The sequence below is a fragment of the Gossypium hirsutum genome, chromosome A06 (assembly GCF_007990345.1).
Source record: "Gossypium hirsutum isolate 1008001.06 chromosome A06, Gossypium_hirsutum_v2.1, whole genome shotgun sequence".
Classification (NCBI taxonomy): domain Eukaryota; kingdom Viridiplantae; phylum Streptophyta; class Magnoliopsida; order Malvales; family Malvaceae; genus Gossypium; species Gossypium hirsutum.
This window is the reverse complement of record NC_053429.1, coordinates 95,319,559-95,340,019: the sequence shown is the minus strand read 5'-3', so window position 1 is coordinate 95,340,019 and position 20,461 is coordinate 95,319,559. Positions and strand designations below refer to the sequence as shown.

At 33.5% G+C, this 20,461-nt stretch overlaps 1 protein-coding gene and 1 long non-coding RNA gene across 2 annotated transcripts; both read left to right on the top strand.

Moving 5' to 3' along the window:
- The first annotated feature begins 7,602 nt into the window (after nucleotides 1-7,602).
- LOC107963465 (uncharacterized) lies at nucleotides 7,603-8,590 on the top strand. Its single transcript, XR_001701927.2, has 2 exons — nucleotides 7,603-8,093; nucleotides 8,354-8,590. It is a non-coding gene; the product is annotated as an uncharacterized lncRNA (long non-coding RNA).
- A 2,164-nt stretch (nucleotides 8,591-10,754) lies between these two features.
- Nucleotides 10,755-18,825, top strand: LOC107962163 (subtilisin-like protease SBT5.6). The gene is made up of 9 exons (XM_016898428.2): nucleotides 10,755-10,960; nucleotides 11,077-11,272; nucleotides 11,363-11,551; nucleotides 11,747-11,858; nucleotides 14,644-15,205; nucleotides 15,306-15,400; nucleotides 15,490-15,847; nucleotides 15,946-16,159; nucleotides 18,128-18,825. The coding sequence occupies exons 1-9, from the start codon at nucleotides 10,889-10,891 to the stop codon at nucleotides 18,664-18,666; spliced, it is 2,337 nt and encodes a 778-aa protein (XP_016753917.1). The 5' UTR covers nucleotides 10,755-10,888; the 3' UTR covers nucleotides 18,667-18,825.
- The last annotated feature ends 1,636 nt before the right edge of the window (nucleotides 18,826-20,461 follow it).

Sequence of the window (20,461 nt, the reverse complement as noted above, 5' to 3'; positions counted from 1 at the left end):
CCTTCCATTTAAAGCGGTTGACTCCATCATGTATTTGAGAGGGTCTAACTTTGAGATTAGCCAAGTTGTATGGTACAACATGTATTGCCTCAACCTTCGTGTTGTCCAAAGCACAGCATAGCTTCTCAATTGGGGGATACATCATTTCACACTCAGTGAATTTTTTACTGAGGTAATATATCGCTCTTTCTTTTCTCCAGTCTCATCGTGTTGGCCGAGGACACACCCCATCGAATTATCAAATACTGTTAAGTACAGTATCAATGGTCTACCAGGGCTTGGTGGTGTTAGTACTGGGGGACTAGACAAATATTGTTTAACCTTTTCAAAGGTTTTTTGGCATTCATCATCCCATACCCCAGGATTGTGCTTTTTAAGAAGATAGAATATGGGGTCACACTTCTAAGTCAGTTGCGAAATAAACCGTGCGATGTAGTTTAGTCTCCCTAGGAAACCTCGGACTTCTTTCTGAATTCGTGGCGGAGGCAGCTCCTGTATATGCTTGACTTTATCAGGGTTGACTTCTATTCCCTTCTCACTAACTACGAAGCCGAGTAACTTTTCGGACCTAGCTCCGAAGGTGCATTTTGACGGATTGAGCTTTAATTGGAATTTTCTCAACCTGAAGAACAATTTTCTCAACACTCGCACATGCTCCTCTTCAGTTCGGGATTTTGCAATCATGTCGTCAACGTAGACCTCAATTTCCTTGTGCATCATGTCATGGAACAAGGTTACCATGGCTCTTTGGTATGTGGCTCCTACATTTTTCAACCCGAAGGGCATCACTTTGTAGCAAAACGTTCCCCATAAAGTTATGAATGTGATTTTTTCCATGTCCTCAAGATGCATCTTGATCTGATTGTACCCGGAGAACCCATCCATGAAGGAGAACAGTGAATAGCCTGCCGTATTATCCACTAGAGTGTCTATGTGAGGCAATGGAAAGTTATCTTTTGAGCTGGCCTTATTTAAATCTCTGTAATCTACACATATCTGCACTTTCCTATCTTTCTTAGGGACAGGGACGACGTTGGCCACCCATTCTGAATAATTAACCACCTGTAAGAATCCAGCATTAAACTACTTCTTGACTTCTTCCTTTATTTTCATTGCTACATCGGGTCTCATCCTTCGGAGCTTCTGCTGAACTGGCTTGCACTCCTTTTTTGTAGGGACACGGTACACTGCGATATCGGTACTTAGACCAGGCATACCTTAGTATGACCATGCAAAGACATCCTTGAATTCTTACAACAGCTCAATGAGGTTCTGTCTTGTTTTCTCGTTAACGAAAGTGCCAATTTTAACTTCCTTCCCCTCTTCCAAGGCCACAATCTTAGTAGTCTCTTTGTGTGGCAGGATCTGTTCCTCTTTCCGCTCTACTATCCTTAACAAATCAGGAGATAAACCACAATCCTCGTCCTCTTCAACATTCTGAAATCCCTCAAAGCACATGTCTCGCTCCAAAGGAGATTCTGAGCTCGCATCAGCATTATTCATGACGTTGACATCCAGGGGCCTATTATGAGTATAAGAGAATACCCAAAGAAAACAAAATAAATAATTCCTTTGTATGGTATGATTGTGCATGAAATGAAAAGGAAGAAAGAATAATTGCTCGAACCGATATATGAAAATACATTTTTTATTGAAAATAATAATGTTTGAACATGAGCCTATTTCACAAAAGATTCTTATTGTCCCTAGGCTAGAAGACAACAGGTGGGTTTTGAATATTACTCTGTGTTAGCTCTAAAGATTACAGGAATTTCTTCCTCAGTCCAGTTATCCAAAACACTCCCAGGCTCATACGGGCAAATGCCTAATAAATTCCATTCCATTGCTTCCTCTTCAAATGTGGCGTTGATGCTCCAAATTCCCATCGCATCTTCAGCCATTCCTTCTTTCACCTTATGCTGTATAGAATGAATAAACACTTCAGATACAAATGTTTAGAAAATGTGGGGGAAGTTCATCGGTTCCCACCTGACTTCTGTCCCACTCAATCTCGCTCTCTACTGTTCTTGTTTCCTTTCAAACTATTTCTTTACTTGGCTTGCATCTGGCCTGAATCCCAAACCGAAGCGATCCCACTTACCAACCAAGATTGACACTCTAACTTGTCCACGGAGGTGCCTCCCGAGTCCTCTTCCAAGTAACGCCCTTTTCCCAACTGTCAGCTGCAGGCTCATTTTCGTAGCCCCTGATATCTTAGGTATCGGAATCCTGCTTCCTTCAGCTATAAACATTGCGTTTACAAACTCTAATGATCGAAATAAACATTCAACCGCTTCGTTGTCATTCTCTACGTAGGGTGCATCAATGGTAACTGACGCAATAATGTCCTCCTCCGCATTTATTGTTATTAGCCGTCCCTCAGTAACCATCTTTAGCTTCTGGTGCAGCGAGGATGGCATTGCCCCAGCTGAGTGAATCTAAGGTCTTCCTAATAGACAGTTATAGGAAGGCTTAATATCCATCACGAGGAAATTTACCTCGTATGTGTTTAGGCCGATCTGAAGAGGTACCTCTATCTTTCCCATTACTTTCCTTTCTGTGCCATCAAATGCTCTTACTATGTTCTGACACGTCTTCATATAGGAACTGTCTATAGGTAAACGGTTTAACGTAGCCCAAGGTAATACGTTCAATGTGGACCCATTATCAACTAGTACTCCGGATAGCGTATACCCCTTGCAACGTGTAGTGACATACAGAGCCTTAGTAGACCCCCTACCCCCTGGCAGTATCTCATCATCGCTGAAGGAGATGAAATTGTCAACGCTTATGTTGCCGATGAGACGATCCAATTTGTTAACCGAAATGTCATCCGCAACATAGGTTTCGTTCAACACTTTCGTCAATGCGTTGCGGTAGACCTCTGAATTTAATAGCAGAGCCAATACCGATATGCGATTCGGTTGTTGGTGTAGTTGTTCCACAACACTATACTTGCTGTGTCTTAGGAACTTCAAGAACTCCTTGGCTTCATTTTTCATTACTGGCTCATTAACCAGTGGTTCTAATCTCTCTACTTTTTACTTGAACATGACGGGTTTCCCTTTTGCTGGTTCGGCTCTTGTGTTTGGCGTGCAAATTGAACCCTCATTCTCTGAAACTGCTATACTACAATTATAATTCTAAGGCACCCTATGGCTATCTTTACAGGGGGAAGCTGTTGGCTTTTGGATTATAACTCTTGGTGTAACTTCTGCTTCTACTTCACTAATTCTAGGCTTCGAAATAATTATCACTAGACGACTAGCTCTGCAGCCTTCTTCACTTAACTCCCCTCCTAGAGAGCATACATCCCCCTCTTCGACAGACTCGAGGAACTCCAATTCCTTATTATCCATTAGACCCTGTACTAGGGCCCTGAACTCAAAACAATTCTGGATCTCATGATCTTTCTTATGATGGAACTCACAGTAGTTCCGTGTATCTTGGATTTTATCCCCCAACCAACCTCTCTTCTGTATTTCCTTCCAAACTAGCTTCAATGGGATTCTCACCTCCGCGATATTCAGCTTGACTTTGCTCCCTATTTTCTCAATTATCGCGTTTACCCCTTTATCAATATGACTGGGCAACAGATTTCCTGTACCAGGTGTATCATCAAATTTTACAACACCTGCTTTGATAAGCCTTTCCACGCACCTTTTGAACGAGGTACAGTTTTCTATCGAGTGCCCCGTAATCCTTGCGTGGTATTCGCACTGAGCATTTGCATCGTACTACTTAGGGTATGGGGGCTACAACGACTCTAAGTGGAAAGGAGCCACTACATGTGCATCAAACAGACTTTTATACAACTCCATATATGTCACTGGTATGGGAGTGAATTGAAACTTCTCTGTATTCTGTCTCGTGTTAGGCTTCCGCCTTGGTGAGGCCTGCTGGCCTATGACTATCGCCCTTGACTGATTAACAGTGGCAGGTTTTGCGTAGCCTGAGCTCACATTGCCTACTTCATTCTCTCTTTTCTTCTGGGCTGACCTTCTCGTGTTCTCCCCAACTTCTATCTTACCCGATCTTATGGCATTTTTTATCATTTCGCCAGACATTACTATGTCCGCGAAACTCTTGGTTGCATTACCTAACATGTGAGTAATGAAATGCGCCTTCAATGTATTGATGAAGAGCATGGTTGTTTCTTTTTCTAGCAACAGTGGTTGGACCTGTGTAGCGACCTCTCTCCATCTCTGAGCATACTGCCGGAAGCTTTCGCTTGGCTTCTTCTCCATATTCTGAAGTGTGATCCGTTCAGGTGCTATATCCGTTATATGGCCATACTGCTTCATGAAGGCCTAAGCTAGGTCTTTCCACGACTTGACTTGGGTCCTACTCAATTGATTGTACCATTTCGCTATAGCCCCACTCAAACTGTCCTGAAAACAATGGATCAACAGTTGATCGTTGTTGACATACCCCGTCATCCTTCGATAAAACATCGTAATGTGAGCCTCAGGGCAGCTGGTTTCGTTATATCTTTCAAACTCTGGCATTTTAAACTTCGGGGGAACTACTAAGTCCGGGACCAAACTTAGTTCCTTTGCATCGATTCTGCAGTAATGATCAGCATTCTCTAACTCCTTGAACTTTTCCTTCAACCATTTGCATCGATCCTCAAATTGTTTTGGGACCTCAGCCTTTATCTTTTCCACCTCTGCTGCGTTGTCGAAGTTAGGGACCTGGGGGTTTGCCAGATTATCTCCAGGGTTGGTGCTCGATCCTGCTGGGAAGTTTACTGGTGCCGAGGTACCAGTTTGATAAAGAGGTTGGACATTAACAGACACCCTTGGTGGTTGTGTTTGCATGTTCACTGATGCAAAACTTGTAGGACAAGTGGAATCCTCATTGTCATTTCCCGTGTCCACCATAGGGCCTTTTCCTTTGTCAGACCATCCTTTAAACAGTTGCGTCAGCTAGCTTATCATGTTGTTTTGTGATTCCAGCATGTTTCTCTGGGACTCCAGCGTTTGGTCTCTCATTTCCTGCTAGATCTTAGCCAGCTGCTCTTGCATCTGAGCCTGCAGTTGCTCTTGCATCTCCTTTTGCATTTGCTCAAACCTCTGATCCATATCCTTTGTTTTCCTTCGTGTGTAGTACCGGTGTTCCAGGGTAACTAGATAAATGGCGCTAATTAATAGGGTTCTTTTGTGTGCATGATGTTATGCGATGCAATGCAATGCAAATGCATGACATGAATGCAAAAAGGAGACGTCGATTCGAATTCAATTTCATTTAGAAAACTTCATTGGAAAACAAAATCTTTTACATAAAGTGGATTACATATACGGCTTGGCGCTAAATTCCATTACCGAGTTGCGACTACGATGCTGGTGTAGTGCCTTCTCCAACTCTGCCGCCCTTTTCTGATCGTGTGCTCTCTGACCATTTTCGGATAACCATATTATCCTCCACTTTATCAAGGAATTCGCTTTCCATGGCAAAACTTTCTATTAGTAACCGAACCGTGAATCGACACCTCCTTTTTATGATGAAAATGCTATGCAATGTGATGCAAACATAAACAAAATGAAACACGTTAATATAGGAGAAATAAACAACCTAAAACCCCTATCTAGGTAACTACTAAGGTTTGGCGTAGCCCTAACTATGGTAGGCTCCTAGGGTTTACTATATGTGGTTCAGTTCTAAAGAAAGGGGTACCTGAACCAGCAGATTCCTCAATCCTCACCCATTATAGGCTCCTATGGACCAAGTTCGGTTCAGGGGGATACATTTCCCTATGGCCATACGGAGGTGAAAACCTCACGAAGACATAGGTACGGATGTATCCCGGAAGCGATCCCCTAGCCCATGCGGAGGTGAAAACCTCACGAAGGTGTAGTTCCTCACTCCCACTTAAAAGGTGCGACGACAACGGTCATGCAATATGATGCAAGAATATATCGAAAGACTCGACAAATAAAGTAAAACCCACATGATAAAAACCGACAAAGACACAGAAGATGCAATGAGAGGATCGTAAATTTGAAAACCAAATTTCCAATTTTTGACAAGAAGACAGAAAATAATCAATTTACAGCTCGACTCTCTGATGTCCCCAGCGGAGTTGCCAAGCTGTCGAAACCATTTTTTTGAAAACGGGAAATCGACTTTTGAAAATGAAATGTTGGGAGTCGCCACCAATCGTTTTTAATAGGGTGTGGTTGGATCACCTCAAAACACAGTCGTTTTTAATAAATAAATAAAATTTTCAAAACGACGATTTTGGTCTGCGAAAATAGAAAACAGGTTCGGGAGTCAGTTACGTACGAGGAAGGATTAGCACCCTCAACACGCCCAAAATTGGTACTTGATTAATTATTTAGTGTCTTAATGTCGAAAATTAAAGATTTGGACAGAGTTCAAAACGCAATCCTCCTTTTATTGGCTTTGAAAACATTTAGGTAAGTCAAATGTGTATTAAAGACCATCTCACCTCAAGGTAAAACATTACATCCAGTACGTTAGGACACAACATTTTTGACCCTCAATTGTGAGCTTGCCTTTAAAACGTGCGTTTTAGCCTTAAAAGGATATTCGAATATTCAAAACAAACAAAGAAAGCGAAACCCAGTACGTTAGGGCACGATTCTTTGAATTCTTCAAATACTAAACATTGCCTTGTTTAAAATTTCAAATGAAATGTATTTTTATAAAAAAACTTAATAACATAAGGAATAAAACACGTGGCAATAACATATCATGAATAATCTAAAATAATAGGGAAAATGAACAACTTAGAATACATGCAATAACAGCACATAATATATTATAAAAATACCACCATTTATGTCCAAGGGGCAAATGAATAAGAAACCAATTTTTAAAGAAGTTTCAAATAAATCACCCAAATAAAATATAACGAGTTTTTAAAATAAAATAAAATAAATAATAGGGAAAAGAAAATTTGGAAATATAACTATATAAACTATAAGAAAAATTTAAATAGGTAATAAATATAAGAATTTAAAAAAATAAATAAGGGAAAAAATAAAAGAAATAATATATCATATAGTAATGTACAAATGAATTTTAAAATAAATATTATAAAGTAAATAATTTGAATAAAAGCTTGAATTGTATCAAGAATAAAAAAATAAGAAAATATATATATATATGCATGAAAGATTAAAAGTAAATAATATACAAAAAAAAGTATTTAAAACAAACCATATATACAATCAAAATAGGATCCCTAATAATCCAATTGTACATCAATAAATTTAAAAAAAAGGGGAAAAAAAGATTTATATACGTATAATAAATTTAAGAGGGAAAAAAAAATATAATAAATACAAAGAGAACATTCATATAGAATAATATGACATCACTACATCTTTAGAGGGAAAAAATGTATGCATGATAGCATTAAATTAAATATAAATCTTTAAAACATGGAAAATATAAAAGGAGATTTGGAAATAAATAAACTATAGAATAAAACAATTCAAAAAAAAATGAAATTATAGAATGACGAACTAGAACAGTATAAAGTCAATAGCATAATCCAAGATAATGCTTATTAAAATAATAAATTTAAAAGAGGAATACAAAACGTGAGCCAAAGCTTAATTGAAATAAAAACAATCCTATAGAGACAATTAATAATGAAAAAACATAGAAGGTGACACAAGGGCCAAATCACAATGCGTGCAAATGCGCGCGGACCAAAAGCGCAAATGATCCAAATTCCAAAATGCAGCACGCAAGCATGGACTAAATTAAAACTGTGCATGAATTTCAAGGAAAATTTTAAAAAAATTTAAGGAGTACTGAAACACGGCTCGATTGAACACTAGCACAAAGGGTGAGGACCAATTGTGAAAATACCCCATTTTGGGCCAAAATGCATGGGTACAGCACCAAACGGTGCTGTTTTGTTTTGCCTTTTAAGCCCTAAAAAAATCTGCTTGAAATCATTTCAGTTTTGCTTTAGGAAAACCTAAATTTCAAGACCCCCCATATCAACCACACATGCCACACCCCCAAATGGAGAATAGAGGCGATCCCGACTCCCTCCTGGGCCCGATCTCAACGACGGAGGAAACTCCGACGACCACGTGACCACCGGAAGTCAGGTAAACTCCCTCTTTTTTTAACTTTAGTTTCGTATAAATCAAAAAAAAAATCTAAAGGAAGAAAAAAAATGGTAGAGAAATAAAACAAAATGACACAAAAAGTAAAACCACAGTAAAATCACCTTGATTTCTTTTTTTAAAATCTGCTTTACTTTGATTTTTCTGCTTATCTTCTTTGAAAAACAAAAAAAAGGTCCCTTCTACAATACATTTCTAAGGCATTTATAGCCGACTTCACAACCTATTTCACTTGTTTGCAGGTTCATGGGCGTGTACGTCTCCTACGTGGAGGTGGAGTGACGCACGGTGCGAGATTCGCGCGATGTACGGAACCTGGGGACTGCTTCGGTTGCAAACAGCAACACCTTTGCTTGCTGAAATTTGTTTATGCCTTGGGCCTTGTAGTTTGGGTTTGTTTTTTATTTAGTTTTGTATATGTGTGGGCCTGGGCATAAATTGCGCTTAACAATAATATTAGCAAATATTTTTTTATCAAATTAATCCTAAAATCAGAATTAAACATTAAAATGTTAACAACATCACCTTTGATTGGGACAGCAGGGCCCTACACCCACAAAATATTATTTTAGTCCTTTAATTTTTAAAAATATAAGTTATTTTAATAGTAAAATTATACTTCATCTCACAAATCCCTTTAAAAGTTCTATAAATAACAAGCATATAAATTGTACTTTTACCAATTTAAAATTTTATAATTTAACTTTGGTCCCTCTAAATTAAAGTTTTTGCTTTGTCCCTTTTGGGTACTAAAATATATAATTTTATCAAATATAAATATCATGTTAAATAAAAAAATATCAAAAATATTATATTAAAATAAAATGTCAAACTTAAACACGAAATAATATATTAAGAAATAATATATATTTTTTATTTTCCATATTACACCCTAAAGACACATGAGTTGCAGTGGAGGCTTTCTTACCTTGAGATGATATAATATATATTTTTTTCAAATGGGTAATTATTTCGCACTCTACTAGTAAAATTTTTAAGGCTCTAAATAAGGTTAGAAAAGATGATATGTATCCCGTTTTCATACCTTCAATAGCATATTACCTTTTTTATTATGAGTAAGCAAAATTCAATTTAATTAATTTAAAATTTAATTTTTTAATTGAATCAAGTTATTAGAATTTTTTATTTTTTTGAATCAATTTGAATAAATAATTCGAGTTTTAAGTTCGAGTCGAGTTAAATTTTACAATTTGAATAACTCAAATAATTTGAATATAGATTGCTATAAATATCCTTTTAGTCCCTGTCAATTTTAAAAATGAGCAAATCGATCTCTCTATCAACAAAAATTTCAAAAAAAAAATTCAAAATAACTTTCGAATTTCAAAATATTTATAAAAATTCCAAAATTATATACATTTTAAAAAATTTCCAAAGAATATATAAAGAAAGTTAAAATTTTAAAAATTAAAATAATAATTTTGGGATGTAAATAAATTAATTAATGATTTAAGTTTATCATATTAAAAATATTTTTTTCTTCTTATTTTTCTTTGAAAAAGTTTTCAAATATATATATAGTTTCAAATTTATATCTTCTAACATGGAACTAGTTATATTAAAATAAGATTTTAATTTGGAATGTTTAATTTTTAATTTAACTCGAGTAATTTCACTCAATTTGATTTGGGTCGACTTGAATTTCATTTCACTGGACTCAATTAAAAAAAATTCAACTCGAGGTAGGATGATAAAATAAGACTCGTTAACTCAATTAACTCAAATTTTTTTACTCGATTTTATCAAATGTTTACCCCAACTTTTAACCCTGATTAAGAAAAGTAAAAACCTAGGCATAACGTTAAAAGGATGCTTTTATTAATTATTTAGTATATTACATTTTAATAAAAAATAAAAACTTTAAAGATAAAATAATTTAATTATAATTATTTTATCTATCATCAAATAAATATATTTAATAAAAACTCATGAGTTGACTGATGTACAACTAGAGTTTCGGATTTTATCACAAATCATATGGGTGTAAAAATTAAATCTTTAAATAAATTACGTAACTATTAATAATAATACTTTATATAATATATGGAATTAAAATTAAAAAGAATAGTTTAAATTGTGAGTAAAATTTTTTTAAATAAGTAACTACGTCATATTAAGAATATAATTTATCTCATCATATATAAATTTTATACTGATTTTATTAAAAATATAAAAAAAATAAAAGCACCGTTGTAAGAATATAACTTATTTCAAATTTGTAAGGACAATTTAATAAATTTTTTATTGGGTTGACCTTGGATTGACTTGTAACATAAGCTCAATCAGAGATTTAAATAATAGTATAAAAGATAAATATACAACCAATGTTGGTAAAACATTGAAATGTTTGTGAAATAATATTGAAATGCATAAAATATCAAAATAAAATTAATGACATGAGTTCAAATGTCAATATATGTAAATTTTATGCTGATTTTTTTAAAAAGCTAAAAAAAAATAAAAATATTATCATAACAATATTACTTATTTTAAATATGTAAAAATACCTTAGTAATTTTTAAAGGCATAATTATTTTTAATTAAAGATATACTTTTAACTTTTTTTCAATTAGAGATTCCCATATTTATCTGTAAATACAGTAAATGCTAAGAAGATTTTTCAAAACCATATAACAATCCATATATCATGTAAAGTGAAAGAGTTGTAATTATCAGTATACACAATTGATCAAGACGCTTATAAATATAACATTATCTCTCCATAGGATTGACAATACTCAGTGCCATTATTAGCCATGAAGAACACTCTCTTTTGTTTCCTTCTCTTGATTGTCGTTCCTATCTTGGCCTCATCTGTTGAGAAAAAAGTACTTTTTCTGTTTCTCGTAACTCTTCTATTATTTCTTCAACATCTTTCTGTAGTAAAGTTCTCTCTCGGAACTCTAATTTTCATGTAAAATATATATATTTATTGTCTATGTAGGTGTATATAGTTTACTTGGGGCTACACAACAATGGGGAGAAAGCTTTGCATGAGATTGAGAAAACCCATATCTCATACTTACTTTCAGTCAAAGAATCTGAAGAAGATGCTAAATCTTCCCTTCTTTACAGCTACAAACACAGCATCAATGGCTTTGCTGCAAAGCTTACACCAGATGAAGCCTCCAAGCTCTCTGGTGGGTGACTCATTAGCAACATATTTCTTCATCTCCATTTCTGAAATTAATACCTAATAATAATGCTTGGGTTTTCATTTTTCCTCACAGGAATGGATGGGCTTTTGTCAGTGTTTCCTTCACATGGAAAGCACTCAGTGCAGACAACAAGGTCATGGGAATTTGTTGGCTTAGATGAAGGAGATAGCTATTCATGGGAAAAGCTTAAGATGGGAGGAGAAGACTTATTGTCAAAAGCTAAACATGGCAAAAATGTCATTATTGGAGTGATGGATAGCGGTAAAAAAGTTTTGCAATTATAATTTAAAACTATATATGAATTCCAATGCCATCTTTTTAGATTACTCATGTGACTGTCTCAAGCATTATTGCTTTTGTTGTATTAAGACAACTGAGTAGCAAATAATTCATTTTTCTAAATGTATTATGTAATTATTGGATTGTTTTACTGTTTTGGGGGTCTCATCAATTTAGGTCTATGGCCGGAATCACCTAGCTTCAGTGACCAAGGAATGGATCCCACCCCAAAATCATGGAAAGGAATCTGCCAAGGAGGAGTCGCTTTTAACTCATCCAATTGTAACAAGTGAGTGAATTTTCCTTTGCTTTCTATTCCGCTATTCGGCTTGACTTGCCACTTCATGTATGGGTTCCAGCATTCATTCTTTATAATAATATTTATTATTTTAATATTCTAAAACCCTAAACATTCACATTTTAAATCCTAAAACTCTAAACTTTACCCTACATACTTAAAGCTAAATTTTAAATTTAATTAAAAACTATTTAAGGGCTCAAACGTGTGAGCATATGTTTTTCCTTAACTTTCATGGTATTTGTGTCCTATTAATCAAACCATATTTAGTAAAGGTTTGAGAAAAATTTCCCTTTCATCTAATTTACTTGTGATGAACTTTATATAATTTGTTGAATAGCATGCAAATTTTATTGCACACTGAGGGGTTTCTATTCTGCTTTTTCGAGGTTCGTTTCATGTGTCAAAATCTCGTGAAAACAATCTGAAAATGGTTCCTAATAAATCCAATAATCTTTGGGGAAAGGAGGGCCCTTTTCCATTTGGATTGATAGGACCAGCTAAGGTTCTTTGATTATTATCAAAGAGTCAATTCTATGATTACACCCCGTAGTTAATGAAAATTCCAGCTTTAGTCTTTACATTTTAATTTAATCAATATTTTTTAGAAGTGATTTGATTAATTTTAGTGTTTTATATTTTTTAAATTAATTAATTTTAATATTTTTTGAATTTTAAAATTTTTATTCTACTAAAAATAATAATTAAATTTATTGGATTAAATTCAATTAATAATTTTATACTAAACTATACAAATATTTATCCCTATCACATTCACGTGACTCTATACCTACCTTACACTACTGATAGAGTATCTTACATAAGCCCACCAAGAACCCCTTTTATATACACTTTCAAGGACATGAAAAAAGGGTCATTCTACCCTCTGCAACCAAGTTTCATGGGTGAACTGTCCTCAAGCTTCAAATCCAAATCTTGTATCAACATGTACTATGTGTATAGTTGTAGATTTTGTCAATATTCTTCAATTGGATTATTTTAAGTCTCTATACAATTCAAAATTTGAAATTTACAAAATGACAATTATTAATCTATTAATTGAATTTTTAATGAGTAATATGTGAAATAACAAACTGATATGACATTATGCATATGGTAATAACATAATTGAACGAACTTAACAACCGTATGATGTGGACATAAATTTTAAAATTTGGAAAGCATATTAGCTAAAAATGACCAAATTAAAGTCTAAAGACTAAATACTTTCGTGTAAAGTATAAAGAGTTATTGCAGAACTTAACCTATCAAAGGTGATAATCTTTTTATGGTTAGAAGTTGAGTCATTTTCCAAACGATAAACATGTGATGTCATAAGTTTTTGTACTCTTTTCAAATTTAAAATTTAATTTTTGTACTTTTAATTTTTAAGAATTTAATACCTGTACTTATTTCAAAATTCAAGTCCAATTATTAACCTTGTTAAAATTTAGATTTCTCTCTACTTAGTAGGCATGTAATTAAAAAAATTGACTTGGACCTAAATTTAATGAAAAAAATTTAAAAGTATTAACAATTAAATCTGAATTTTAATATTTAAAAATAATTAAATTAAATTCTTTAAAATAAAATATAATAACTAAATTTCAAATTTAACAACAACTATCACATTTACCACTTTCAATTAACATCAGGAGAAGCTTTGCATATATACCAACTTCGAAATTGTCGTTCAAAATTGAATTATGAGTAGCTAAATTAAGCCAAAACTCCAAACTTTTTAAAAATTGTTTTCTTTACTATTCAAAAATACAAAAGCAAATAACGAGAAGGAACTTTTAGGGTAATTGGTAATATATCACGATGGTTCCGCTGATAATACTTAGATTATATTTTGTTTTTTTTTGTTAAAATATTAGATAAGTTATTCTTTATACTTTATAGATTAAATAGTAAAATATATTTTTTTTTGTAAAAAAATTCATTCTTTTCTACTCTAAAAATTAGCATGATTGATAAAATAACTAAACAGTAACACGGGGCATATTATGTGTATCTCCTACTAATGTACATAGATCAATTTTTAAAAGTAGAAATAAATAAGATTTTAACAAAATAATTAATTTACTCTTTAATTTAATATATAAAAATTAATTTACTCATTTTTTAAATAATAAAAAAATAAAATATAATTTACTTCCTAATAATGTTACAAAACTGCATGCAGTAGACATGACAGCCTAGCCTGCACATCCTTCTATAGATATTGAAGCAATGTTATTTTGTTAAGAAATTGCGTCGATGAGTCCCTAATTTGGTTGTCCAATTCACCCAAAGCAAGATAGCAATTCTGACTTGTGTTTATTGCTTTTGTTTTATTTCTTTTCTTTCTCCAGTCTTGTGAACTGTTATCACTGCAATGCTGCAACCATTGGGGTCAGTCTCTTTTGTTTTCTTCTTTGGTCTCTTAGCCTTTTATTATTCAATATTAACCGAATTAACTTGCTAAAATTTCATTCGGCCCGGAGAATTTATTAATTATAAAAAAAATCTTTAAATTATTATTGTGATTATCTGTTAAGCTTAATCTTAATAAACTTCTATGTCTTTTGATTTTGGTTGATTTGATTAGATAAAAACCTATCAAAATGCACCGAGTTATTTTGATTTGATTAATTCATTCCTAATAAATTTTGATTCCGTTAACTATCAATTAAATTGTTGAATGATTTGGGTTATTTATTGTGGAATAGCCCTCACAATTATATGGTTAATTTCAAGCATTTTAATCAAATCTTTAATGCTTTTGACACAGAAAGATAATCGGAGCCCGATACTACGTAAAGGGTTTCCAGAATGCATACGGGCCCGTAAACGCGACGGAAGACTACCTCTCCCCACGAGATATGGATGGCCACGGAACGCACACTGCCTCCACAGCGGCAGGCCGACAAGTTTCCGATGTTGCCGCCTTCGGTGGGTTCGCAAAAGGCACGGCTTCCGGTGGGGCTCCTTTGGCTCGCCTTGCCATATACAAGGCCTGCTGGGCGATCCCTAACCAACCCAAAGCGGATGGCAACACTTGTTTCGATGAAGATATGCTTGCAGCTTTGGATGACGCCATAGCTGATGGTGTTCACATACTTAGCGTTTCCATTGGAACCGCCAAACCTTTACCTTTTGAACATGATGTAATTGGTCTTGCTGCGTTAGAGGCTGCAAAGCGCAACATCCTTGTTGTATGCAGTGCGGGGAACAGTGGTCCTGCCCCTGGAACATTGTCGAACCCGGCGCCGTGGATAATTACGGTCGGTGCTAGTAGCCTTGACCGCGCATTTTTTGCACCCGTTAAGCTAGGCAATGGCTTGAAACTTATAGTAAGATACCATCAGATCATTCATTAAAATTACTATATTTTTATGCTCATCATGATGCAAATATTCTTGTTCTCCAATCATGGTTTAATTTAATTAATAGGGACAAAGTGTTACACCATACAATATGAAGAAGATGTCCCCATTAGTTTACGCAGGAGATGTAGTTGTCCCTGGTGTGCCTCTAAACGTTACAGGGTGAGTTTCTTTCCTTTGATATGCATATATGTATCTTGTACTTCACAAGGTCAATTATCACACTGGAACGAAATTGGTTGTTATTTTAGTCAATGCCTTCCTGGTTCACTCGACCCCAATAAGGTGAAAGGGAAAATCGTGGTGTGCACGAGAGGGGCTGGTCTAAGAGTAGGTAAAGGCTTGGAAGTAAAAAGAGCCGGTGGTGTGGGTTTCGTCTTAGCCAACGCCAAGGCTAATGGAGATGAAATAGCATGTGACGCTCATTTGCTTCCTGCAACTACGTTGACCTATGATAGTGGGATTAAGATTCTTGAATACATCAACTCTACAAAGAACCCGATGGCAGTGGTCAGTCCAGGCAGGACAGTATTGAAGTACAAGCCCGCACCCTTCATGGCTGGATTCACCAGTCGTGGTCCAAATGTGGTGGATCCCAATATTCTCAAGGTAATTTCATGATGTTTTTGTTGTCAAGTTTACTTGTTGGTGGTTTGCTATCTTCTAACAACTTCTTCTGGTTACTGGATCCCATATACGATATACAGCCTGATATCACGGCTCCAGGACTTAATATTTTGGCAGCATGGAGTGAAGCATCATCTCCCTCAAAGCTACCAGAGGATAAGAGATCAGTGAAATATAACATTTACTCAGGAACTTCCATGTCTTGCCCTCATGTCTCTGGTGCCGCCGCGCTTCTCAAAGCTATACATCCGGATTGGAGCATTGCTGCTATCAAATCTGCTCTCATGACCACAGGTAATATCTTAAAATTTAGAGATATGATCTTCACTCGGTCAGTTCCGTAAAGAAGTTGAAAACAGAAATATTTTGTTTTATAGAAAAAATTGAGATAGGCGAGTCGATTTAAATCAATTGGTTTGGTTGGTTAACCCTCCAATATCCTTTTCTTTTCTAAGTTATGTTGCATAAGAAGCTTGGAAAAAATTGGATTGGAAAAATTATATTTATAAAAAATTCAATTTTTAAATTATAGGGAAAATGGTAAAATAATTATACATAAACTCTTTTAAGTTAGGATTTAATTTTTAAAAAATCCGTTTTAATTATTTTATTTAAACATTTCATATAAAACATACTATATTAATATTAATTACTTTATTGAAAACCGATACTTGAGTAATTTCTCTTGTCTGTCAACTTGGGAGTTATACATTTGTGTATTGATACCAACTAGTGACATTTAGGTACTAGTATTAACTACTCCGTTAGGAGTGAATTTTCAACATTTTTATTTATAGTTTTATCAAGTTTTAATTATTTATAATAATAAAAATTAATTTTAAATTGAAATTTTAAGTAATAATTACATATTAAATAAAGTTAATTAAATTTTAATAATTGTTTAGGCATTCAAATTATTGTGAATCATTTATAAATTAAGAAAATATTATTTTTCTTACTCTAACAAATTTGATAGGAATATTAAATGTTTAAATTAATTATATAAATGAATTAAATTTTAATAATTGTTTAGGCATGAATTCTAAAATTAAGTTTACTTATTTTAATTAGTTATAATTGTCTAATTGATTTTTGTGAAATTAAAAATAATGGTTGTGATGAGATTGAGTGGTGTAATGTGAAATTAAAATAAGTTGTGAGAGTATTTGAATTTAAATGTAGTTGTAATGGTTAGTTGAAGGATAATGAAATAAAAAAATTATCTTTATGAACATATTAGATGAAAACTTGTATAAAATAAAATTTTAATTATTTAACCATTATGAAACTAATAAATAATTCTAGTTATTATAATTATATTTATATAAAATAATTGCTTAATTAGTTTTTTAAAACATGATAGTAATAAATTAAATAATATCTTTATTTTATTTATTATTGATGCAGTTATTAATTTTTATTTAAATGAAAATTGAGAAGTCAAGTGCTACAGATGATTTTTCATCTATATAAATTTTTTTATAAAAATCGTAAAAAAATGTAATATAATATTACATATTGTTTTACCTAAAATGTTTACATACATTCTTTTTTTAAAATATTATTTATAATTAGGAAAATAAAAATAATATAACTAGAACTGGAATATTATTTTTAAATTTACTAAAATAATTTTAAACGTAAATTTATAAATTATAAATAAATAAGTAATATATATAAAAATACGAGTTTGAAAAAGCTTTTGAGCGGATGATAATATATTTTATTTTCTATCTTATTATTAAATTCAAATTTAAAAATAATTATAGTATTTAATTTAATATTATTAGCTAATAAATTTGAAATAAAATAATTTTTTTGATAATTGTACATTTAAAAATAACTGGAATTTAAACTACCATTATTAATTTTAAAATAAAGTTAGTACTTAAATAGAACTCTAAGTATAAAATACAAGGAAAAAGAGAATGTGATTATTTTATTTTTTTTAAAATTGTACTAATTTTATTGATGTAAAATAGAGTTATTATTTTGAATAATGTTATTTAACATAAAATAAAATTATATTATATGTTGAATATGATAAAAATGCTTCAATTATTATTTAAATTTTTTTATTATAATATTTGAATTGATAATTTAATATATTTTAATTATATTCAATTAAATTTAAATATAAAATAAAAGGGAGCAGGCTAATTTTATTTTAATCATAAGCATAAGGCTATAAACCCCACCCGCAGTCATCTTTTTATTGTTATGTAACTTTTTACACCTAACCATCTTATTTCTATGTCACAGCCGCAATAACGAACAGTTTAGGTAGGGCAATTACAGATGCAGGCGGTAACAATGCAACTCCCTTCCAATTCGGGGCCGGCCATTTCCGTCCAATTAAGGCAGTCGATCCCGGTCTTATTTACGACACCTCGTACGACGATTATCTTCTCTATCTCTGCACTGCTGGTCCGAAGTCTCTTATAGAACTTAGCTCTACATTCAAGTGCCCGCCTAACCCTCCTTCAACACTCAACCTCAACTATCCATCCTTCGCAATTCCCAACCTTAACACCACCGTCACAATCACGAGAACAGTCACAAATATTGGAAGACCCAAGAGTACATACTTCTTCAGTGCCAAACCGCCGCCAGGAGTCCGTGTAAAGGCGTCGCCCAGTATTTTGCAGTTCAAACGAATAGGGGAGAAGCTGAGCTTCAACATCACAGTGTCCCCCATAAATGATCCCCCAGTGAAGAAATCTGAGTATGGGTTTGGTTGGTACAGTTGGGATGGTAGATACTATCATGTAAGAAGTCCTATGGCTGTTTATTTACCATAATTTTTATAGGTTTTTTCGTGTTTCCCATTTTTAGTGGCTACATTTTTAATTGGTCAAAGAAACACTAGTATTTTAGTCCTTTTGTCTGAATATTGAATAATTTTGATTTCACATCGCATTCGGGATCACAGTCAAATGTAAAGATGCAATCGATTGAAACCTTGGCTTCCATTTGTCAAATGCCCCCTAATTTGAGAAACAATCACCCCCAAAAAATGTTTGTATACTGCATGGTATAAAATGATTCAAGTAATCTTATAATTTTAACAAGAAAATTTCTGTCTCCAAAATGGACAGAAACGATTGCTTGGAATTTTACCGAAATTCTACCAAAAGCTCTTATAAAGCTAGTATAGGTTTAGGAAAAGCATTAAAAAATGGGAATAGCTAGATTATGTAACAGAGAAATCCCAACCATTGGATAGAAAAAAAAAGGTAAAGAAAAGATAAAATTGACATTACTCGGATACTTGTATTTAATAGAACAAAAAATATGAGATTTGTGAAATAAAACCCTAAGCAAGAAAAGAAACACCAAACCCCTCTCGCCAATCATCATCTTCGATTGCCACTCCTATTTCCCCTCGTTTCTTCTTCCAGTTAAATAATATTCTAGTCTCGTTGTCATCTGCATTTCTTTATTGGCGAAGGGCGACGTTCCCTGTCATTTTCTACACTTTCATCGCCGATTGGTTCAAACCTTAGTCGTAGCCATCATCATCTGCATTTCTTTATTGGTGAAAGGTGATGTTTACCAAAATCATTTTCTTCCCCTTTCCTGAACCCCCCTTCATTGATTATCCCATCCTCGAACCCCTTCCATGTCGGTTTCCCCATCCCCATGAATTATCCCATCCTTAAACCCCTTTCCCCGCTAGTTATCCTATCTTCGAACCCTCTTTCCTCGTTAATTTCCCCACCCTAAAACCCACATTTCCTGTTAATTTCCTCATAGCCCAACCCTTGTCATTGTGTGTGGTTCATCAGAAAGTAGTGATTTGGTAGTTCGTGTTGTACCACCTTTCCCTCAGGCATTAGTAAACTAATGCTATCATTTTCCATTTCTTCACTTCCCCAAAAAGCACTATTCTTACATATCGTATTTGCTTTATTGGACAACAAGAAACATTAAGGTGCTATTTTCTTTATCCATTAATTAATATTTTGATATGAACCTTTAGAGAACCACACACCAAAAGCTAGTTGTAACACCCCAAACCCGATCTGATAAACCAGATCTGAATCCTGGGTGTTACCACTCTAATACAGATGAAATTTAACTCTACTTACACAAATTATAATTAATTTGAACTACTTAATTATAAGACTTCATAATGTAATACATGAATATAAAGATTGAAGAATTTCAGTTATAATACATAAGGAATTTGATTACAAGTATTATTGAAATGATATCTTGGTCTAACATGGTTATCTCGATTCAAAGGTTTCTATGTGCCAAACAGACTCGATCACACCATCAAAGCTTGTTCTGTATGCATAATAATATGATATGCAGCTCCTTAGGCATAGTTCTGACATCGTTCCCTTAGGTCCTGCCTCACATGCAACTTGAAATAGAAAACATAATCCATGTATGCTCATGAGAACATAGTGAGGAATAATCATTTATACCTTAATCGTTGATTTCCAAAAATGGATGGATAATCCATCACCATCAGCTTATTTTCTTAAATCTTCAGATGTTTGTCACCAAAAATAGTTTATTATTAATGAAACATAGTCCTTTCTTCTATTTACTTTATCATGGTTAATTCCCTTTAACATTGTTTCT

Coding starts and splice junctions, on each gene's coding strand:
- LOC107962163 (XM_016898428.2), top strand. CDS start 10,889: ATGAAGAACACTCTCTTTTGTTTCCTTCTCTTGATTGTCGTTCCTATC. Junction 11,859..14,643: donor AACTCATCCAATTGTAACAA/GTGAGTGAATTT, acceptor CTTTTGACACAG/AAAGATAATCGGAGCCCGAT. Junction 16,160..18,127: donor ATCTGCTCTCATGACCACAG/GTAATATCTTAA, acceptor TCTATGTCACAG/CCGCAATAACGAACAGTTTA.